A 21,038-nucleotide genomic window follows, 5' to 3' on the forward strand; every position below is an offset into this window, starting at 1 on the left:
AAGGATATACCGTATGTATATGCTCATTAAAATTGTCTGTTTTTTGCTGTAAAACGCCGGCGACAGTAGAATAAACCTCTGTCATAAACCGCGTTACAGCTGCCTGCGTAACCTCACACACATGGCCCATACATACATCAGTGTCGGTCGAGTGTGTGTTGTACTTTGTGTCATGGTTGGCGCACCTGTGGGAAGGGTGTTTGCTCTGTAACTTGACTCAGTTTGGAAACAATCACCTGTGGGCTACAGTTCCTAGAGATTAGCTGGCCTACATACAGACTGAGTCTGAATCACAGTCAGAGATGTGAGGAAAAAGAAAAGGAGGAAGGAAAAAAAAAACAAATTCAATATTTCATTGCATGTTTACATGACTGTCAGGGTTCCCAGAGAAATATGGATTTTGATATTGTTTTGATAACGACTGGGTTAGGTAATGGAAAGAATTCCTCATCTAGAAAACAAGATTTGGAGTTGACATGTCTCAGAGGGGCCTCAGGGGGGAAAAAGGCCCCTGGGAATACTTGTGACCTCCAGACAACATAACTCCAGAAGGGCAGAGCAGACGCCTCAGGGCACATTTACTGTTGATGTCAGGTCTGGGAACCGGCTGGAGCGTGTGGTACCCACAGTAGTTGGTCACAGTGATGCAATATGATGACTCTCCTGCCTGTATAAACTTGAATTAAGAAGTTAAGTTATGTAATGTGTGAGAGAGCAGCGGTCAGAGGCGATGGCGTCTCCAGATCGATCAAATGAGGTGCAGACGACTAGAGGCAAAGAGTGCATCTAGTTTCTCTCTCACGTCTCCATTTGACAATAAAAAATAAAGTAAAAAATGGTCAGTTCTGCACTCCGTGTGCATCTCAAGACCACCACCGCCACCCTGGGCAAACAGCAGGAAGCCCGGAGGAAAATCCAAAGCACAAACAGGCGTCTGAGCCACTCGTGGAATCACAAGACTGGGTGCAGGAGAGGGAAGAGAAAAGGAGGAGGAGGAGGGAGGAGGGGTGATAAGAAGGAGCAAAAATATTTATATACAACTTGTGTCAATCACTGTGAGAGTAAATACGAGTGGGTGGGAGTCAGATCCGATTTGTTTTTGAGGCAGAAGCAGGAGCATAAAGCATGAAATTGGCCTGAAACAGGACGGCCACAGTACAGCAACAAACAAAAGCACATTCTTGTTACGTAAGCCGGCTGCCTCGCTTCTGCATCGGTGGCTGACAGGTTTTACTCCCGTCTGCAGCCCTTTTTCAGTTTAAGGCCTGACCCCAGTGAGGTTAGTTAGGGTATGCATGTGTGTGTGTGAGAGAGAGAGAGAGGGGGAGGGGGGATTGAAAGGAAACACTTCGAGGGTGGTCAGAAAGGGAAAGTTTGTTGTCACCGCGTGCCCACATGAGCTGCTGCAGAGGCTGCAAACTCGACGAGGTGTGGGAGAGTTGAGCGTGGCCATTTTCAACACTTCATCCCTGCTTCCCACACACACACATAGACAAATGCATACACACACACACACTGAAAATTACGCTGCAACACCTACTGTACAGAAACCTCCACTCACGCTGTTGACGTACGCGCCACCACACACTGTCTCCACGCTGAGTGGGAACCACAAGGAAACTTTTCTCTTATTTGCTGTAGCAACAAGACATCAACTGTGTTTCATGCAAACAACATGGCACAATCATTTACACTATACAATTAGCAATAAATAAAGATATAGAAGATGTTTAAGATTCACTGCTTGATAAACTTTTTTTCTCCATGTTTCTCCAGTTTCTTTCAGATCGTGTTGTGAAGGCAGCGAGATCCGTGTACAGTTTCATGATCGAGAGGAACCCCGGTCTGATCCGGGACAGGAAGTATCACCTGAAAACATACAGGTACTTTGTCTTTATACACTACTCACAAAATGTTAGGGATATTTGACAAGAATATCCCTATAAAAAGTTAATGCTACAGTGATATTCTATCATGAAAGCCTTTTAAGTAGAAGGATGCAATGGTAATTTCTTTCTTTCTTTATCTCAAACAAGTGTGGTATATTGATGTGTTGATGAGAAGAAGTGATCACCGCTGACACGCCTTTTCCTGTAGTCAAAAAAGAGTTTATTACAAAAAAGAATCATGTCACAAAAATGTCGAATCTTGGAGCATCTCTGGTGCCAATGTGAGATCTCTCTCTTTGGCTCAAAGCCCTAACCTTATATATGCTTTCTAACTCCAAAACTCCACCTTCTCCTCCCAACAGAAGGATGTAGCTGACCAGAATAGTCATAGACAAAAACAGGAACTAAAGACAGGATCTAACCTATAGAATTTATCATCCTAACCACTTGATATGACCAAGCTAACATAAACATAGATAAGGTGTACTCAAAAATAGTGCCCAACAAGAAAAGGGTGAATAGCAAGACATTTCCCAGGGTACATTTCACAAGAGTCACTCATTATCTATTAGATTACTAAACACCTAATCCAACATCTTTATGTATGCTGTAAATGTATGTGCATCTTTCTCTCTTGTAACATCTGCATTTATTTATATTTATTCTGTTATATTTATAAACTGTCAATCGTCACAAATGAAGTTCCTATCGTCCTTCAGATTTTAATTGACCTGAACTAACCTAAGTTGAGGATAATATACCACAAAAGCTAACAACAGTGGTGGCTATAGCACAACAAAAATCTCAATGTCTCAATAATTTGATCGATATTATCTTGTGTTGTTGTCTTGGTCTCGTGATGTCAACATGTGAACATGGTTTAAGAAGAGATTGAGAGAGAAGAGGACTGTCTACAAACTGACAAGATCTGCCTATTACTTTTCATAGTTTCTTTATTCCAACTACAGATATTCATTCCTATCAAACAAGGCTTAGTAATAACAGCTTATTTTTACCATCTTCCCGAACATCAAGTCATCAATTCAACATTACTTATAGAGGCCCCAAGCTTTGGACTGAACTAAACATCACTGAGGTCCATCTCCTCCCATTGCATTTTTAAAAAGAATCTGAAGGAATTTTTACTTTCCACAAGAACCTAATTATCTTTCCCTACTTGCTCTTTAACTATATTTTCTCTGTCATTGTTCTGCTTTTGTCACATATTTTTTCTATTCCTGTTGCTATTGATCTTTTGTCTTTTGTGTAATGTTTAGCTCATGTATGTTGTCTGCTTGTCTCTTGTTTTATGTTATTGACAGGGGTGGAACTTTGTACAAGTTCGCTAGGACTTTGTTCCCTCTTTGCACAGCGTTATACGCATTTTTTTGTGCTAAACAAATAAACCTAAACCTAAACCTATGTGCATTCAAAAGTTTAGAGAAGGTTAAATTACAAGTTCACCTGTAAAAGGTTATAGTGCATTTTAGGTGCAATCTGAAATTGAATCCAAAAGCCAAACATCCCTAACTTGGTAGTGTATATAAAGTGTGATGGTGTTGATCTGGAAGTTGATGTGATGAATTTTCCTCACAGACAATGTAGCTCCGGTAAAGAACTCGTGGACTGGCTGATGAAACAGAACGAAGGACTGCAGTCCAGAAGCCAGGCGGTCGGGATGTGGCAGGTCCTGGTGGATGAAGGAATCATCGTTCATGGTAAGAAGTGTAGAAATCCTTTTCACGCCTGCATGTTCATCATACCAGACAGCGTCCTGTGGCTAAATTTAGGAGGATTATTAACATAGTGTGCGAGCTTGTGGACCGACGAAGAATGTGAGAATGATTCCCAATACCAAAAAAGAAAAAGAAAGAAATCCAGTTATATTCTGGTATTTTTTAATATATTCTGATTACAATGTCTCAGGCAGCTCTCAAGAATTTCCCAGAGATGCTTGAAGCAGCTTGAAAATCTGGTGGCTGCGTCTGCCAAAGCATTCGTTTCACAATGTGTCCTCACTCGCTCGAGTGTTTCGGCCGCCACTTGCTGCTCTTTGGACGGAGCTTTGTCTTCCAGGAGGAGGCTCCTCCAATCAGGACGGACACGCTTCATCATTAGAAAGAAGAAGATTTGCATTTACTTGCATATGTCTCTTCATTTTTGTGCAGTTGGTAGATGATGATGTTCGGCAGCCACTTCATCCCATTACACACTCATTAACTTCCATCCGTGTTTCCTTTTTTAACTGATACATATCTGTAGGTTAAGTAACTCAGCTTTATGTAATCACTTCACCACTCCACATGCACAGACTGAGTTATGTTGTTTTTCATCTTCTGTGGTTTGTGTGTCCTCATTCAAGTGAAACACGAGCTGAACTTCCATGACAAGGACACGCAGTTCTTCCGCTTCCAAGAGTCGGAGTTCGGCCTGAACCACATGACCAATGAGAAGGACTCGGAGGATGAGCTACAGGAGGCTCTGTCGCTGCTGTCTCAGCTGGGGCCCGACGCTCTCCTCACCATGATCCTACGCAAAGGGTACAGTATGTCGAATAATTATAAAGTCCTGTGTCAGAGTTTTAATGCAACTGCTATTATAAAGGAAGCAATAGAGCAGGATCTGTAGTCATGAGGTGGGACTGTTTTTTCGAATGAAGGGAAGCTCAAAGGTCAAGGCAACTGTGACGTAGCTGGGATGTAACGACAACATTCACATGTTAATCATGACCAAATCTAAACACAAATGTCTCAGAGGGTAAAATTATGACATAAGATAAGATAAGATAAGATTGCACTTTATTGTCAGATCACTCTGAAATGTGTCTTGCGTCCCATGATGTCCAAAGTTTCACATAAATAACAAACAAAATAACAGAAACGTAACATTTAAACAAAACACAAACTACATCCTACTTCTATTCACAACATAAATCCAACATTACAAAGTGTCTTTGGTGCAACACTCGGTGCTCAGTCTGTACATGAACTCTGCAGCCTACTACAGTAAACTCTTGACAGACTGAGGGACAAAAGAGTTCCTCAGCCTGTTCAGACGAGCTCGTGGAACTCTGAATCTTCTGTTTGATGGTAGAAGCTGATATTCCTCAAATAACACATCAGAGGGGTCAGATATATTTCATCTGACCCCACTTGTGTTATTTGAGGAATATCTGTTTCTTGTTGGTTGTGTTACTACTTGTGTGATCAAGACAGAAATTGTCTTGTCAAAAATCTATACCAGTCTACCTCAGATGTGATTTTTGGTTTTAATATGGATAGCTTGAGAATAGCAGAGCCATAAACCAATTCTGTAAGTATTGTACAATCTTTGTCTGTTTAGTTTTGTGTTTATATATTTATTATTTTGTTCATTTTCATTGTGCCACCTACACCTTTATTTGCAAGAGACAGCATTCTTTTAGTGTATATATACTAAAGGTCAACTTCACTGTGACACAATTTTGTCAAAGCCATAATTCTAAAAACACTAGACACTTCCTTCCTTTGGTGCCCACATGTCTGATTATGAGTGCGTGAAACAAACTGTATGAGTCCTGACAGCCATATATGTAAATAAACAAGAAGTGGACTCTTTGACATGATGATGTTGCTCCATCTGTCTCTGTGTTTAGTCCCAGTCAGCGCAGCGCTGAGGACATGGAGGTGATCTACGAGGAGCTGCTGCACGTCAAGGCTGCTGCTCATCTCTCCACCTCGGTCAGTCACCGCCACTTCCTGCAGAAGACCAGAATTTTTACTTCATTATATCTTATATCATCTTTTTCAGAAGATTTCAATGCTGATGTTATTATATCTCATATATTTGATATACAATACTCCAATTTGAAGTTGAATAAAGCTTCATACCTGTACCTATACCTTTTTGATTGTTGTTGTCGTCGTAGTAACTCGGTCTCATTTCCTCCCCTGTTGTTCCTGTAGGTGCGTAAGGAGCTGGCAGCGGTGCTCGTCTTTGAATCACATGCCAAGGCTGGAACAGTGTGTGAGTGTGACAGCTTTGTGGTGACGTTTGATACACACACACAGTTTCATTGTCCATGAAAATGCTTGATTCACACCTTCTTCATTTTTCTTTTTTCTTTTTTTACTTTCTTTTTATTTGCAGTTCAGTTTGGACATCACGACTTAAACATATCTGAGACATTTTTTACATTGACCATAGTACCTGACATACAGTAAAAGTAGAGTCCCCATATTTTATTGTAGTTTTTTGTTTCTTATATTTTTAAGTTTGAGAAAGTGAAGTACATCCTTGACCCAATGTGTAAATGTTGCAGTCTCTCCATTTGATCAAATTCAGCTCACATCATTATGGATTCATCATGTTAGTGAGAGAAATCAGGTTTCACATGTCACGACATGTCTGTTTCTGCTCTTATTATCTCTCACTCCTCACTCATCCAATCCTGAATATGAAAGTCATACATACATAATAACTCCCATTGTATGAAGGTTCCTCTCTAAATGTGATCTTGGTGCAATTATGTCGGTTATTCATGCAGAGATAAATGAGAGATAAATGACCTGTTGGTGCTGAGTGTCTCTGTTTTTGGTTTGTTTGTGTTGTTTGTGATGCAGTGTTCAGTCAGGGGGACAAAGGCACCTCGTGGTACATCATCTGGAAAGGCTCCGTGAACGTGATCACACACGGGAAGGTACGGCTGCAACACGTGGGTTTGTGTTAACTTCATTAACTACTTTGTTTTTTGTAATTGTAATACTCAAAGTGCCGTGTGTGTGTGTGTGTGTGTGTGTGTGTGTGTGTGTGTGTATTACAGGGGTTGGTGACTACACTACACGAGGGCGAGGACTTCGGGCAGCTCGCTCTGCTGAACGACGCACCTCGGGCCGCCACCATCATCCTGAGAGAAGACAACTGCCACTTCCTCCGCGTCGATAAACAGGACTTCATACGCATCCTCAAGGTGATGATGGTGTAACAGTTACTGATCTGTTTCTCGGTTCGCATCCACAAATACAACATCAGTGTATTACAGAAGAAAAACTTAAAGGGATAGTTCAATATTTTGTCAAATTGGCCCATTGCGATAATCCCTATAGTTTTAGGAGTAGGTTCGTTACCTTTAATTGTCAGTGCAAGCTATTTTTAGAACAGCGGAGGGGCCAAAGGGATTATAGCAATGGGCAATTTGCCAAAATGTTGAACTATCCCTTTAATCTGCTTTAATCTGCACCTTTTTTTCCCCCAAGAAATTATTTTACAAGGTACCAAAACAAGCAGAATGACTGCAGACCAGCCAACAGCTCACAGTCCCGGTTAATTCATTTTATATACATACATATACATCCACTGTCACTCCTATATACATACCTATCTCCACACATATACAGAATTATACTGTATGCATACATGGGTCAGTGACAAATAAAAGTTGGCAAAATTAGCAATTCAGAAATATCTTAAAAAATGGTTTGAAACCATCAGATTTGTTAAAATGTAAATTTTGTATTCATGTTGGTTTGATGTTCTTTGAACCATTTTTAACAAAAGTAAGGCTGAACGCTCTTGAACATGTCAAATGGTCTAACCACAGAAAATGATAAATATTTATTATTTCCACCTACAGAGGATTTAAGTATACTAATACTGCCCTTGTTCGAATCTTACTGCATGTCATCCCCCCTCTCTCTGCCTCCCAATTTCCTGTCTCTTGAACTATGCTATCAAATAAAGGCAAAAAATGCCAAAAAATATATATATATTTATATTTTATGCATTTTGGCAACACTGAGCAGGACATAACCTACAAACAAAAAGCTTTTCTTCTAAATTATGTGACAAATTATGTCAAAATTTGTCAAGAAACGTAGTGTTGCATTGCAAAAGTGAATTACATTTATTCCACATTTGAGTCCAGATTTATTTTCCTGTATATCGTTAGATTTTAAGTTCTACCACTTATTTAACCCAGGTCATATTTCAGTATCATACTGGTTTTGATTGTTTGTTTGTTTGTTTTTTATGATATAAAAAGATTCTTTGGTTTTTCTTTGCTCCATAAACATCATCATCATCATCATCATCATCTGTGTGTGTTTCTTCCCCTTCAAGGATGTGGAGGCAAACACGGTGCGGCTGGAGGAACATGGGAAGTCGGTGTTGGTGCTGGAGAAGAGCGTGGGCGACTCTGCCCAACAAGGCGGAGCGACCAACAACAGCAAGTAAGAGACACAGTTTGACACAGACTAAACAACAGTCACGTCACAAGCATCATTAAGACACTTCACAGGTGTGAGAGCAGATAATATATTATCAAACCCGTCGGTCACTGATATGCAGACATAATAAAGCTCCTATTAATGGACATTTATCTGACAGCCAGAAAAGAAGTGGACTTCAACCCTGCAGCGGTGAATGACTCGTTATCAGTCTTCAAGTGTTTTAGCAAACAGGAAGGTGATTAACTGGACGCTGACCTCTCCGTGTCGGCTTTCCCTTGTTTCTCACACACCTACACACACACAATCCTCAGCTCTCGTGCTCTCCAAAAAACCTCCAAACAACCAGGGTTTGTTATCTACGGAGCCCAAACAGTCGCATGATTTCAGCTGCTGCGATGCCGTCACATTTCTGACGCAGGCGGTGGCAGCGGCGGTGGTGATGGTGGGGCAGAGGCCAGGAGTTAAAAGCTGCGAGAACAATAAACGTGTGATCGGTGGCAGACTGAACACCTCTGTCCACTCTGCTGCTGCCAACTTCTCCGCAGTGTAAACACAGGAGTCTGCAGGACAAACTGACGTCATGGGTCTGCTGCTGCTGCTGCTGCTTCTTCTTTTTTCAGGATGGTTATCAGTCAGCAGAACTGATATAATACAGGATATGTGATGAAGGAGGCTCCAATAATCCCTTCAATCATTCATTCATGTTTATTTAACCTAAATTGTTGCACGTCAGCTGCAGTTATTCCTCACTGAAATATCATCATGCTTATGTGCTCAACACTTTGCATTCTTCCGACAGAGACTAAGCTCTGTTTGTCTGTTTGTGAATGCTTGGTTCCAGGATCTGTAGGCCTGTCACAATTATCACATAATTGCCTTATAATCATTTGAATTGACTGCAATGAATTTGCATAATCGTTAAAACCGTTTACATTCATCTGTATAAAAACAGCTAGATGAAACTAAGAGAAATGTCACATTTTTCTTCGTCGCTTTTCACCGTTTGAGGTTTGACTGGTCCTCTTTTAATGACATCATCACGTTGTGCCTCCTTCTTATTCCATGATTTAATAGCACATATCTCAAAGTGCTTAATTTCTACTATTCAACAACCGTATTTTGTTTAGCATCTATTGACATTAGCATCACGGTTTTAGTTGCAAAGCCTAAAGTCAAACAGAAATGCAGTTTTTATTTATACAGTATGTTCCGATGTTTAATGCCGATAAATGGCTCTGATTCTTCTTCTGCATAAGGTGTGTGTGTATTATTCAACTATGTTTAGGCTTATACTATAATAGTGGCATAGAAAAAGACAATTAAATGGTTAATTGCAATTATTTGGATGGTAATTTATTGTCAACTAAAATTTAATTGTGACAGCCTTACCTGGATCACTCACCATTTTAACTAATTTACATTAGCAGTGACTAATAAGATACTTGATCTACTCAGGCCCTAATTAAAAGACACAAAGCAGTGCATCCAATAAGAAAACAATTACTTCTTTTCTTTCTGTCCGTGCAGGTACACAGTCATGTCAGGGACGCCGGAGAAAATCCTGGAACACCTGCTGGAGACAGTGAAGTTGGACTCTAATGGAAATGACGCCATAGGTCGGAGCCTGCAGGACTGATGCACACTAAATAACCAGGCTTGTTTTATTTTTCTTAACTAGTTAGTTAACTGTGTCTGTGTGTGTCTCCATGTGCAGATCCCTGTGTGACCGACTTCCTGCTCACCTATAAAGTCTTCATGCCCTGCAGCCAGCTGTGTCCTGCACTGCAGCACCAATATCCTGAGACGGTCAATAACACTGATAACAGTGATGATGTAGGTGGTGATAAAATGTGCTGCTGCTGCTGCTGCTGCTGCTCCTGCTGCTCTCGCTGCATTGTTGATCACCGCAGCGGCGGGAACAAAGCGTTTTGATCTACATCCTGCTGAGACACTGTGTCGTGAAACTGTCTGTGGCTCTTTGTGTTTATGATGTTGCACTCCTTAACCCCCGCTGCTGCACCTACCGGGCCGAGCTCTCCGAGGGCTCCGACCAGGAGAAGGCCGCGTACGTCCTCAACACCAAGCAGAAGGTAGTGAAGCTGGTCAGCCAGTGGGTGGCGCTGTACGGCCTCCTGCTGAAAGAAGACCCCATCGCTTTGGACTTCTTGGAGGTGAGATAAGATGTGTAATTTGTGAATATTTGCACATCATATATTTGCATTTTTGGATTCTATGTTTCATTTTTAAGGATAATAAATTCCTTCTTATTCAATTTTCCATGTTTTTATGATGCAGAGGTTGAAGAAGGAGGTGGCCGGCGATTACCGTCTGATCGGTCTGCTGAAAGAACAATTCAGGGAAAGGAGGAGAACAAAAGTGTAAATAATCACATCAAACACTAATATTATATATATTATAATAGAAAAAGTCACACTTCTGTATCTAACACTGATTTCCATTTTGACAGTCTGGAGAACGGATATCAGTCGTTGAGCAGGGTGAGCGTTTCTCAGACACACAGTTTTCATATGATGCATGTTAATGAGGAAACAGCTGTTGCTGCAGTCGAACGTCTCTCACTCACTGACTCACTGTGATCTGCTGTCGACAGAACCTGCAGTTCGACTGGTTTTCTAACTGTGAGGAGCCTGCGGGGCGGCTGCAGCCAATCAGAGCACAGGATAAAGGTGAGTAAGGCAGAGGGCACGAAAAGCATGAGTTTTGATATGAATTATGAGTAACACAGGTCAACTGGCGTCTTCTGTCTCCTCTCGGCGCAGTGCTGTACGAGATCTACAGGCCGGACAGTAAACCTCTCACCCTGATGCTCCCGGTGAACACGTCGGTGCAGGATGTGATGTCAGCGATAGTGAAACCGGGCAGCGATCACATCCTGGTCAAAATGAACTCCACAGGGGGTGAGAATCAGATCAGAGCTGCATTTTTCAACTCAGAAAGAAAGAAAGAAAGAAAGAAAGAAAGAAAGAAAGAAAGAAAGAAAGAAAGAAAGAAAGAAAGAAAAGCTAAAAAAAAAAAAAAGGATGTTGATATATGAACTTTACACACAGAGCGAGCTCAGCTGAAGCTGGATGCGACCGCCGTCTACACCGCCCTGGGCCTCAATGAGAGACTGTTCATCTGCACGAGCAGCCAAGTGGAACAACTGGTGAGGAATAAAGCAGCTTCAACACTTGGTGCAAAAAGCATCAAATCCACACGACAACAACACACTCACTCACACTCTTTTCTTTTCTCTTGTTCTCTGTCTCAGACGCCTCTGAAGGAGCAGCAGGGTCCGGAGCGAGGGACGACCGACGTCCTGGAGCAGATGGGCTCCAAAGACGTCGCCGGTGAGCTCACCAATTATGACTGGGAGCTGTTCACTGCCATGCATGAGGTGAGTCAGCATATATTTATACTCACTACACTGCAAAAACTCAAAATCTTTCCAAGAATATCTGTCTTATTTCTTGTCAAAATATCTAATTTCTAGTCAAAACTAATCTCTTTCCACTTAAAATAAGACTCATCACCTAAAAGTTTTTAGATCATTTTCACTTGTTTCAAACAAATTTTCACTTGAAATAAGTAGAAAAGTAGTGGAGCAAGTTTTTCTTCCTTATTACGAGCACAAAAAACTTGCTTTCACTGGCAGATTCTTCTACTTATTTCGAGTGAAAATTTGTTTGAAACAAGTGAAAATGATCTAAAAGCAAGTTAATTTTTAGGTGATGAGTCTTATTTGAAGTGGAAAGAGATTAGTTTTGACTAGAAATGAGACATTTTGACAAGAAATAAGACAGATATTCTTGGAAGGATTTTGAGTTTTTGCAGTGTACAGCCACAGCTGAAACTGAACTGGTTTCTGTTTGGCTCAAATGTCTCTGAGTCAAACTTTTTTTTATCTGACAGCATCAGTTTTTACCTTCAGGTCATCTGATCCTGTGACACACAACACTTCCTGCATGTTTCACATTCTTGGAGTCACCTGTAAAAAAAACAAAAACAAAAAAAACTGGCCTCACTTTGATTTTAAGATCTCTTCCTCATTTATTCTGTGAGTAATTAATTTCCATTTCCTCATCGTGTCTCCAGGTGGAGCTCATCCACTACATATTCGGGCGTCACAAATTCCCCGGCGCCATCACGGCGAACCTGGAGCGGTTTGTGCGGCGCTTCAACGAGGTGCAGTACTGGGTGGTGACGGAGCTGTGTCTCTGTGAGGACCTGGTGAAACGAGCCGTTCTGCTCAAGAAGTTCATCAAGATCGCTGCAGTGTAAGAGTTAGATAGATGATGCCTTTAGGTCCAGACTCTAAAGTCTCCACATCTTTAGGAAGCAGTCTTATTATATAATTTATTCATGATCAGAGAGAGTGAAGCTCACTGACCCTCATAATCCTGTTTTGTCTTTTGAATCTACTGCCACCATGAGGTTGAAAATTATAGAAATGTCTTAACGAGGAGTCAATAAGCATCTCTTTCCCCTGATTTCCTGTCTCTCACTTTGTCCTATCATTATTAAGCTATTAAAAAAAGGCAATAATATATCTTTAAAAGAATTTGATACCATGAAATTTGGGACAGACAGGAGGAAATGATGACTTATTGATGTCTTATTATCTAGTGACATCATAAGCTTTTTTGTCCACTGTTTTAATTTGTGACCAAACGCCTGTAAATCGGCCTCAGCTTTACTTTCTGTTCAGTGCCAATTCGCAAATGTTGTAATATTAAAGGGATAGTTCAACATTTTGAGCAAATTGGCCCATTACCATAATCCCTATAGTTTTATCAGTAGGTTCGTTACCTTTAATTGTCGGTGCAAGCTATTTTTAGAACGGCGGAGCAGAGCTGCGAGCTGCTCAGAGCTACGCTACGGAGGCTCATTGGATTTCTTGGTTTCCCTCATCAAACTCATCAAATACACAATCCAACAACTCCAAAACGCTCTGGTGGACAAGTTGTGACCTGCACATTCACCACGCTATGAGATAATAACAGAACGTTACCAGACAGAGTTGTTTTAGAGGGAAATTCATGCAAAACCGCTGATGCATGTTCCCCTTGGCGGCAGTTTTTCGGCAAGCGTCTCTGCATTTACCTCTAAAACCAAGATAGTGCTTATGGTTGTTTAACAGCACCATTACAACTAAGAGCATGACAGCACACTGATATTAGCAGCACATCTAGAGCCTCTACTATGACTGTAGTTTTTTGCATGTTCTTTAAAGCAGAACTATGCAGGAATTGGGCTGTAATTATTGTGGCTCAGAGTCACTGTGATGGTAGAGTGACCTGTTATGAAGTGAATGGGGTCTAGGCCAATGCGCTCACCCCCCCCACTGGCTGAAAACCGCACTTGCAAGATCAGTCGTCCGTCTCGGTGTTACAAATCTCGTCAATGGATAGAACTATCGCGAGAAACTGCCTTACGGCAGTACGAGATAAGAACGCATATGACGTCATGCATGTCACGAATCGTGATTGGTTTGAGTTCGGAAAGTCGGAGGAAACCATGGAAACATGAAATGTTTACTGATGAAGTTCAGCTTGTGGCTAACGGGGAGCTAATGCTAACACAGATACACACACCATGGGTCTTTTATAAGATAATGTAATACATCATGACACACACACACACACACCTTCGCGTTTTGGAACCTTTATTCCTGTGTGTGTATGTCTGTGTCTTTGTGCCTGTGTGTGGCTGTATTAGCGTTAGCTCCGTGTTAGCATAGCGTTAGCTCCGTGTTAGCATTAGCTCCGTGTTAGCGTTAGCTCGGTGTTAGCAGGGCTTAGCAAACAGCAGTAAACACAAGCACGTGTAGGGGGGGTGGAGGAGGTGGCTGCGGCGAGTTTTTTTTTTTTTTTTTTTTTTTTTTACGACAGTGACATGTGCCTCCCAGAACTGTGGGGGAGCTCCGGAGAGGGAAAAAAAGAGAAACCAACGAAGGAGCGAGCTATTTCCGGCCGACTTGCAAAGTTCTGCTTTAAACCTCCAAAAGACACCATAAGATTAATATTTAGTATTTAATCTGAGTCTCCTGTGTCTTTTTCTCGCAGCTTGAAGGAGCAGAAGAATCTGAATTCATTCTTCGCTGTGATGTTTGGTTTGAGCAACAGCGCAGTGCAGAGGCTTTACAAGACCTGGGAGGTGAGACGCCCCTGAACGCATCATGAAACCAAACACAGAATGATAATTTACTCAACAACAATGACTCATGTTTTTTTTTTTTTGTTTGTTGTTTTTTCTTGACTGTTACAGAGGATCCCCAGCAAGACTAAAAGGATTTACTGTGCCTATGAGAGGCTGATGGTGAGTGACAGTATCTGCTTTCGCCGCTGCTACAGCAGAGTCTCATCTTCTTCCTGCAGTGATGTGATGAAGGTGTTTACTCTCTGTTTGTCTGTGTCAGGATCCTTCCCGTAATCACCGGGCCTACAGACTGGCTGTGGCCAAACTCAGTCCTCCTTACATCCCCTTCATGCCTCTGCTCCTCAAAGGTAACAGCAATTTACTTTATTTGATAGGGACAATGCAGATTAACATAGTAACACTTCCACTCGTTACAAACAAGTCAATGTGACTGATGTTCTGCAGACAGAGATTATAGCTCATGCTAGTTTCCAACTCCCGTCCCTAGTTAGGCTCCTAATTACATACCATTACAATAACATGTACATCAATACATCTAAATTGATTTTGTTTAAGCCAGACTTACCTCATCTAGTTTTATTTCGGTCGGTAGTGAGTTCCACATCTGGGGGTCCTTCATAAAGAAGGTTGATTGGGTAACACTTTATAATATACATCTCCATGTTTTTTATAATAAAAAACATGGAGATGGTGGTGACACTTTGTAATAAGTACACGCTATTAAGCATTAGTTAAGCATTAATAAATACTGAATTCTTCATTTATAACACATGAATACTCATTAATATGTAGTTAACAAGAGCTGAAAGTGCTCTACAAATAAAGTTTGATTGATTGAACATAAAAAATAAACATAGAGAACATAAACATAACTCTTGTTAACAGTCTTGGTAACATTTTATAATTAGTACACACTTTTAAGCATTAGTTAAGCTTTAAATACTGAATTCATCATTTATAACACATGAATACTCATTAGTATTTAGTTTATAAACACATTTAACAATGTTTTACTCATCATTGATAAGCACTAACTTTATTTATAAGCTACATACTAATGAGTAATGAAGAACTCAGTGTTACCGGCTGAGAATTTACAGTTACCACTTGCTTGATCCTATCACTTTAAAGAAATTAATAAAACTAAGCAAATTATACTGCTTCAGAATGTGACAGTGATGTTTCTTGTCCATTATTTTTAAGGTTTGGTTGGTTATACAGAGATGCAACTAACTTAATTGTAGTCGGAGTCGCCTGACTGGCATGCATATAAATCTGTGCTGCTTTGATTGGTATATGCTGGCTAATTAGTTTGAAGCAATTTAGATGACATTTTTGACATGTTTGTCAAATCTGAGTCTGGAATCCAGAGCTACACCCAAATATTTCAAATCCTTTACCATCTCAATTTCCTCTCCCTGCAATGTTACGAGAAATCTCTCTGATTGTGGTGTGTTTTTGTTTTCGTCCATGCACAGACATGACTTTCATCCATGAAGGGAATCCAAACTATGTCGAAAAACTGGTCAATTTCGAGAAGATGGTAAGATAGAGAGATGTTTTTGGGGAAGTTTCTCAGCTCAGTAATTCTCGTCTCTTATCGTGGCGATATACAAGATTGACCTGAAATGGTTTGTTTCCTTTCCCACTGTCACAGAGGATGATCGCCAAGACTGTTAAAATTGTGCGAGGATGCCGGAGCCAGCCTTACGGTGAGTATAGGTGCTGCACATGCACATGCAGGTAAATATATAATGTCATGTTTGTATCCGTGATTGACACGTTCCTCTGTGTCTCCTCTGCAGTGCCTTCGTCTCCACAGAGGGGTCTGGCCGACCGGATGTTCCTGGAAGGACCCACCACTCGCATATCTGCATGTAAGCTGCATCCACCAGATCTATAACTGCTGATAAAGTTGCTTTCAAAACATTAAAAGATTTATGTATTAAGACACAAACTCTGCTCCCCATCCACTGGACTGAATTGGACTTTCCTGTCCTTCGTGCACACTGCACTGTTGCATACAAATAGTATTTCTGTGCTTTTATATGCCAACTGTCTTTGAGTTATGTTTATGTTCTTTATGTTTATTTTTTTTATCAATCGATCAAACTTTATTTGTAGAGCACTTTCAGCTCTTGTTAACAGTCTCGGTAACACGTAAGTACACATTATTAAGCATTAGTTAAGCATTAAATACTGAATTCATCATGTATAACACACAAATATTCATTAGTATGTAGTTAAAAAAAAACAGTTAAAAATGTTTTACTCATCATTGATCAGCACTAACTGTATTCATAAACTACATGCTAATGAGTATTCATGCGTTATAAATGAAGAATTCAGTATTTATTAATGCTTAACTAATGCTTAATAGTGTGTACTTATTACAAAGTGTCACCACCATCTCCATGTTTTTTTCCATATTCTGTGTTGTTGTTTGTTGTTTTCTTGTCTGTAACAACACCTATTGCACGTCTGTCTGTCCGTCCTGGGTGAGGGATCCCTCCTCTGTTGCTCACCCTGAGGTTTCTCCAAATTATTCCCTGTTAAAAGGTTTTTCCTGGGAGTTTTTCCTCAGTGGATGTGAGTGAGGGTCTAAGGGCAGAGGATGTTGTTATGATGCTGTTTAAAGTCCTTTGAGACAAACTGTCCGTAAAAATGGGCTACACAAGTAAAATTGCCTTGCCTTTTCATACAGGAAGCAGCTCAAAGTGCTTTACTGTACATGATAAAGAAATAATAAAGACACAGAAAGGATTTTTACACATAGACACACACACACACACACACACACACACACACACACACACATTCACACAACCACAAATGAATTAAAAACACTGAGGAAACGTTATCTTACACTCAACAATTTGTCCTTTACATGTCTGCACCTTAAAACCAAAAAGACAAATTCTTTGTACGTGCAAACACACTTAGTAATAAATACGTGTCTGTTTCTGTTTCTGATTCTGGTTCTGGTTTATCCCTCTGATCCAGACTCGGACCACGCCCTCCCTCTGCGGAGCCCCAGCAACATCCGCCATTACATCCAGAACCTGAAGGTGATCGACGGCCAGCGGAAGCTCACGCAGCTTTCCAGAACGCTGGAGTGTTAGGGAACGTCGGCCTGACACACACACACAAATGACTGCAGAACTGTAGCATGAATCTGAACCTGGAGATCAGATCCTATAGTGAGGAAAACCTCCTCCACACCGCTGTAACCATGGCGACATGATGATGGACCTTTATGGGATGGTGTGGAAGAGAGTCGCTCTAATTCAAGCAGCTGGGACGGCGGCTCAGTGACGACCTCTACTGCTCAGACAGAGGAACTGATTCTCCCTCCATTGAACTCACAGGACTTTATTTTTTATTTTTTCATCCATATGCCTTACACACTGCAAAAACTCAAATATCTTACCAAGAATATTTGTCTTATTTCTAGTCAAAATGCCATTTCTAGTCAAAACAAATCACATTATACTTAAAATAAGACTCATCACATTAAAAAGTAGCTTGTTTTTAGACACTTCCTACTTCTTTCAAGCATATTTTCACTTGAAATAAGTAGAAAGATCTGATAGTGGATTTTTAGTGGTTTTTCTTCCTTATTACAAGCACTGGCAGATTTTTCTACTTATTTCAAGTGAAAATTATCTAAAAACAAGTTCATCTTTAGGTGACAAGTCTTATTTTAAGTGGAGAGATTCGTTTTGACTAAAAAATGAGACATTTTGACAAGAAATAGACAAATATTCTTGGAAAGATTTTGAGTTCTTGCAGTGCAGTTCACTGGTGTGTAAACATTTCTGGTGGAAACTCATCCCGTCACACACACATTCACACACAAACACACACAAGCAGCAGCGTTATAACTTGTACAGTTTGGTAACTTGTTCCCGTCTTTGGTGTCAAACTTTTCATTTATGCGACAGTGGGAGAGCCACACCGGCGTTTTCCACTGCAGGGCCTCAAGAACATATCACACGCCTTGTTGCTATCACTTCTCACTTTAGGTCAGTTTTCGTTTTTGTGCACATGTATTTTCACATTAAAACAAATGTATTATATCAGCCCTTAACTGACATTCATATAATTTCATACAATGTTGTTATTTTATAAATAAATTATTTTCTCAGTTATGTGTATTTAATAATAAAAAATAAAAAAAAAGACAACAACAGGAGTTTGTAAAAAGAGAAATATTTTATTTAAAGTACAAACCATAACAGGTAAAAACTGACCTCCCCCTCCCTCCCTCCCCTGACAAACATGTTCCCCCCAATATGGGGTGAGGAAAAATTCACAAATCATTTTTTTTCATTTGAACTCAATACTCTCCTCGTCTTAAATATATACAACTTCTTCTTTTTTGAAAAGTCCTGGAGAGTGACAAAGGGATAAGAAAAGAAAAGAAAGAAAAAGATGAGAAAACCCAGTGCCGTCTCCTGATGTGACCACGGAGCAGGTAAGTATTTAAAAAATAAAAACAAAAAGATCCCCTGTCGTTCGTTATATAAATAATGGGTCAGACTGTTGTGAGAAGGGTTTTAATCGATTATCAAAAAAGAGGGATGATTTTGTGGACCGTTTTACTGACAGTATAAATCACTGTAATGAGGCAAAGCGATGTAAAACACATGGCGACTATAACGTAGTAGTGTGTGTTTGGACAGGTGCAACAGCAGCGCGCATGAATTATCCAACTGTCAACACGTCCAAGTTCAACTCAGACATGTTCAGGTGGCGGTTCTGTTTCGGTCTGTGGTGAATATAATACGTATTTGTAAAAAAAAAAAAAAAAAAATTCAGGAAAGTGGTCCAGCAAGTGGTGAGTACATCTAAAAAAACAGGTTTCACACTTTGTATGTTTAGTGAGAAAGCAGGTGAAAGTGGGAACCCTGCAAAAAATCAAATATCTTACCAAGAATATTTGTCTTATTTTTAGTCAAAATGTCATTTCTAGTCTAAACAAATCATATTATACTTAAAATAAGACTCATCACATTAAAAAGCAGCTTGTTTTTGACACTTTTTCCTTCTTTCAAGCATATGTTCACTTAAAATAATCTGATAGTGGGGCAAGTTTTTCTTCCTTATTAGTGAAAATTATCTAGAAACAAGTACATTTTTAGGTGATGAGTCTTATTTTAAGTGGAAAGAGATAGTCAGTTTTGCTAGTTAGTTTTGACTAGAAATTAGACATTTTGACAAGAAATAAGACAAATATTCTTGGAAAGATTTTGAGTTTTTGCAGTGAAATCCAGAATCTTAGAAAAGGATGTATGTAGTCTTATGTGCTTATTATCACATACTTTAGACACACAATGTTCTGGTCACAAATAAAAACATAAAACCAAAAGAAAGAAAGCACTGTAATATTAAAATAAAGAGTGAATATAAATATTGCACTTCCAAACAACATTGAGTTCCCACCAGTGCTGAGCTGTGCTGAGTTTATCCCTTTGTTAGAGGTACAAGACATCCTGGACGGTTGTAGCAGTTTACTGATTGTTTTTTAACATTTCCACTGAGTTTTTTTTAATAATTTTAAATTAAACAAGAAGTCATCCAGAAAACTGACTGTAGTTATTCTATAAAATGTTCAATAGTGATGCAGAATGGTTTAACCTCAACAGAGGTGAAGAGGGATAAACAGCACGGAGCAGCGGGGAAAAAGGTAAATTCATACATAAAAACAAACATTCATAAATACTCCATTCACTCTATTGCATGTATGCATGAGGTCACACATGCAACACATGCACGCACACACACACACACACAGCCCTAAGTCTAACCCACAGACATGAAGTATTTACAATTTAAGGCACATTTAAAAAAAAAAAAAAAAAATCTATGTACAGGACAAATCAAAGAAACCAACATGCTCAGTCCCTGTAGCCTTTGGTAGTGGGATGACTTGTTCCACGTCTCCGTCTAAACATCTGCAACACAATCAAGAATACAGTATCTCACAGTAACACACACACACTCAAACACACAAGCACACACACACACAAACATACAGTATACTGTGAGCTGAAAACGGATCCATCACACTCACACAGACTGTGAAGTGAAGGACGTTGCTGATTGTCACGTCGTCTTTTTTGGCTCAAGATGTCGTCACACCATCGTCATGTTTAAAACCGTTTAGTGGCGTGTGCCGGCGGCCCGTGACCTCCACTCCACGCCGTTATGGGCTCAACCCAAACGGAGCAAACGGAGGTAAAGGTATAGGCAGCACAATTTTATTTTGAAGGAAGTCATTATTTCCTTTCCGTGGTGGTTCCAGTCCCATTCCCAGTCGACTACACAACAACAACAACAACGACAATGACGATGATGTCAGCGTTGGTAACTCTGAAAACTTACAACAAACAGGATTTTTTTTAAACAAAGTGATCAGTAGGAGCCAAAAAAATAAAAAATAAAAAAATAAAACTCAAAGGAAGGTCGATCAGTCAAGTCTTTGGCATCTTTGGAAACATTTCAGTAGATTTTCCTTTGAGTGCAAAAATAAAAAACAAAAGCAACAGCGACAACTCAACCCAGCGCTGTCCACCGTCCTGAGGCAGTTGAGAAACATCCATCCAAGCATTTTCAATACCCGCTTATCCTGGTCGGGATGGGTGGGGTTTTGCGGGATGCTGGAGCATTTTTCCCAGCATGCAATGGGGCAAGAATGAGGGGAACACCTCTCTGACAGATCAGCACATACTTTGTAGAAAAATAAAAGTAGATTTTTTTTGGACAGATTTGGTTTCAGCAT

At 40.2% G+C, this 21,038-nt stretch overlaps 1 protein-coding gene across 3 annotated transcripts in view; it reads left to right on the forward strand.

The window, feature by feature from the left end:
* rapgef3 (Rap guanine nucleotide exchange factor (GEF) 3) overlaps positions 1-17,663 on the forward strand; it is a 28,738-nt gene extending 11,075 nt beyond the window's left edge. For 2 of the 3 annotated variants that reach the window (XM_085782740.1, XM_085782739.1), the window contains 25 exons: positions 1,777-1,883; positions 3,486-3,607; positions 4,252-4,429; positions 5,524-5,608; positions 5,834-5,894; positions 6,491-6,567; positions 6,691-6,837; positions 7,986-8,095; positions 9,623-9,711; positions 9,810-9,888; positions 10,116-10,266; positions 10,391-10,473; positions 10,563-10,593; positions 10,707-10,782; positions 10,876-11,013; positions 11,164-11,261; positions 11,367-11,492; positions 12,191-12,372; positions 14,161-14,251; positions 14,363-14,413; positions 14,514-14,601; positions 15,733-15,797; positions 15,912-15,966; positions 16,060-16,131; positions 17,258-17,663. In XM_085782740.1, the coding sequence (XP_085638866.1) occupies positions 1,777-1,883; positions 3,486-3,607; positions 4,252-4,429; positions 5,524-5,608; positions 5,834-5,894; positions 6,491-6,567; positions 6,691-6,837; positions 7,986-8,095; positions 9,623-9,711; positions 9,810-9,888; positions 10,116-10,266; positions 10,391-10,473; positions 10,563-10,593; positions 10,707-10,782; positions 10,876-11,013; positions 11,164-11,261; positions 11,367-11,492; positions 12,191-12,372; positions 14,161-14,251; positions 14,363-14,413; positions 14,514-14,601; positions 15,733-15,797; positions 15,912-15,966; positions 16,060-16,131; positions 17,258-17,376 (2,481 nt within the window). In that variant the 3' untranslated portion in view covers positions 17,377-17,663. Of the gene's footprint in view, positions 1-1,776; positions 1,884-3,485; positions 3,608-4,251; positions 4,430-5,523; positions 5,609-5,833; positions 5,895-6,490; positions 6,568-6,690; positions 6,838-7,985; positions 8,096-9,622; positions 9,712-9,809; positions 9,902-10,115; positions 10,267-10,390; positions 10,474-10,562; positions 10,594-10,706; positions 10,783-10,875; positions 11,014-11,163; positions 11,262-11,366; positions 11,493-12,190; positions 12,373-14,160; positions 14,252-14,362; positions 14,414-14,513; positions 14,602-15,732; positions 15,798-15,911; positions 15,967-16,059; positions 16,132-17,257 lie in introns of all 3 variants that reach the window. The other variant, XM_085782738.1, reaches the window with a different exon arrangement.
* The last annotated feature ends 3,375 nt before the right edge of the window (positions 17,664-21,038 follow it).

The sequence above is a fragment of the Trachurus japonicus genome, chromosome 7, assembly GCF_045865225.1.
Source record: "Trachurus japonicus isolate A0001 chromosome 7, Traja_1.0".
NCBI lineage: Eukaryota > Metazoa > Chordata > Actinopteri > Carangiformes > Carangidae > Trachurus > Trachurus japonicus.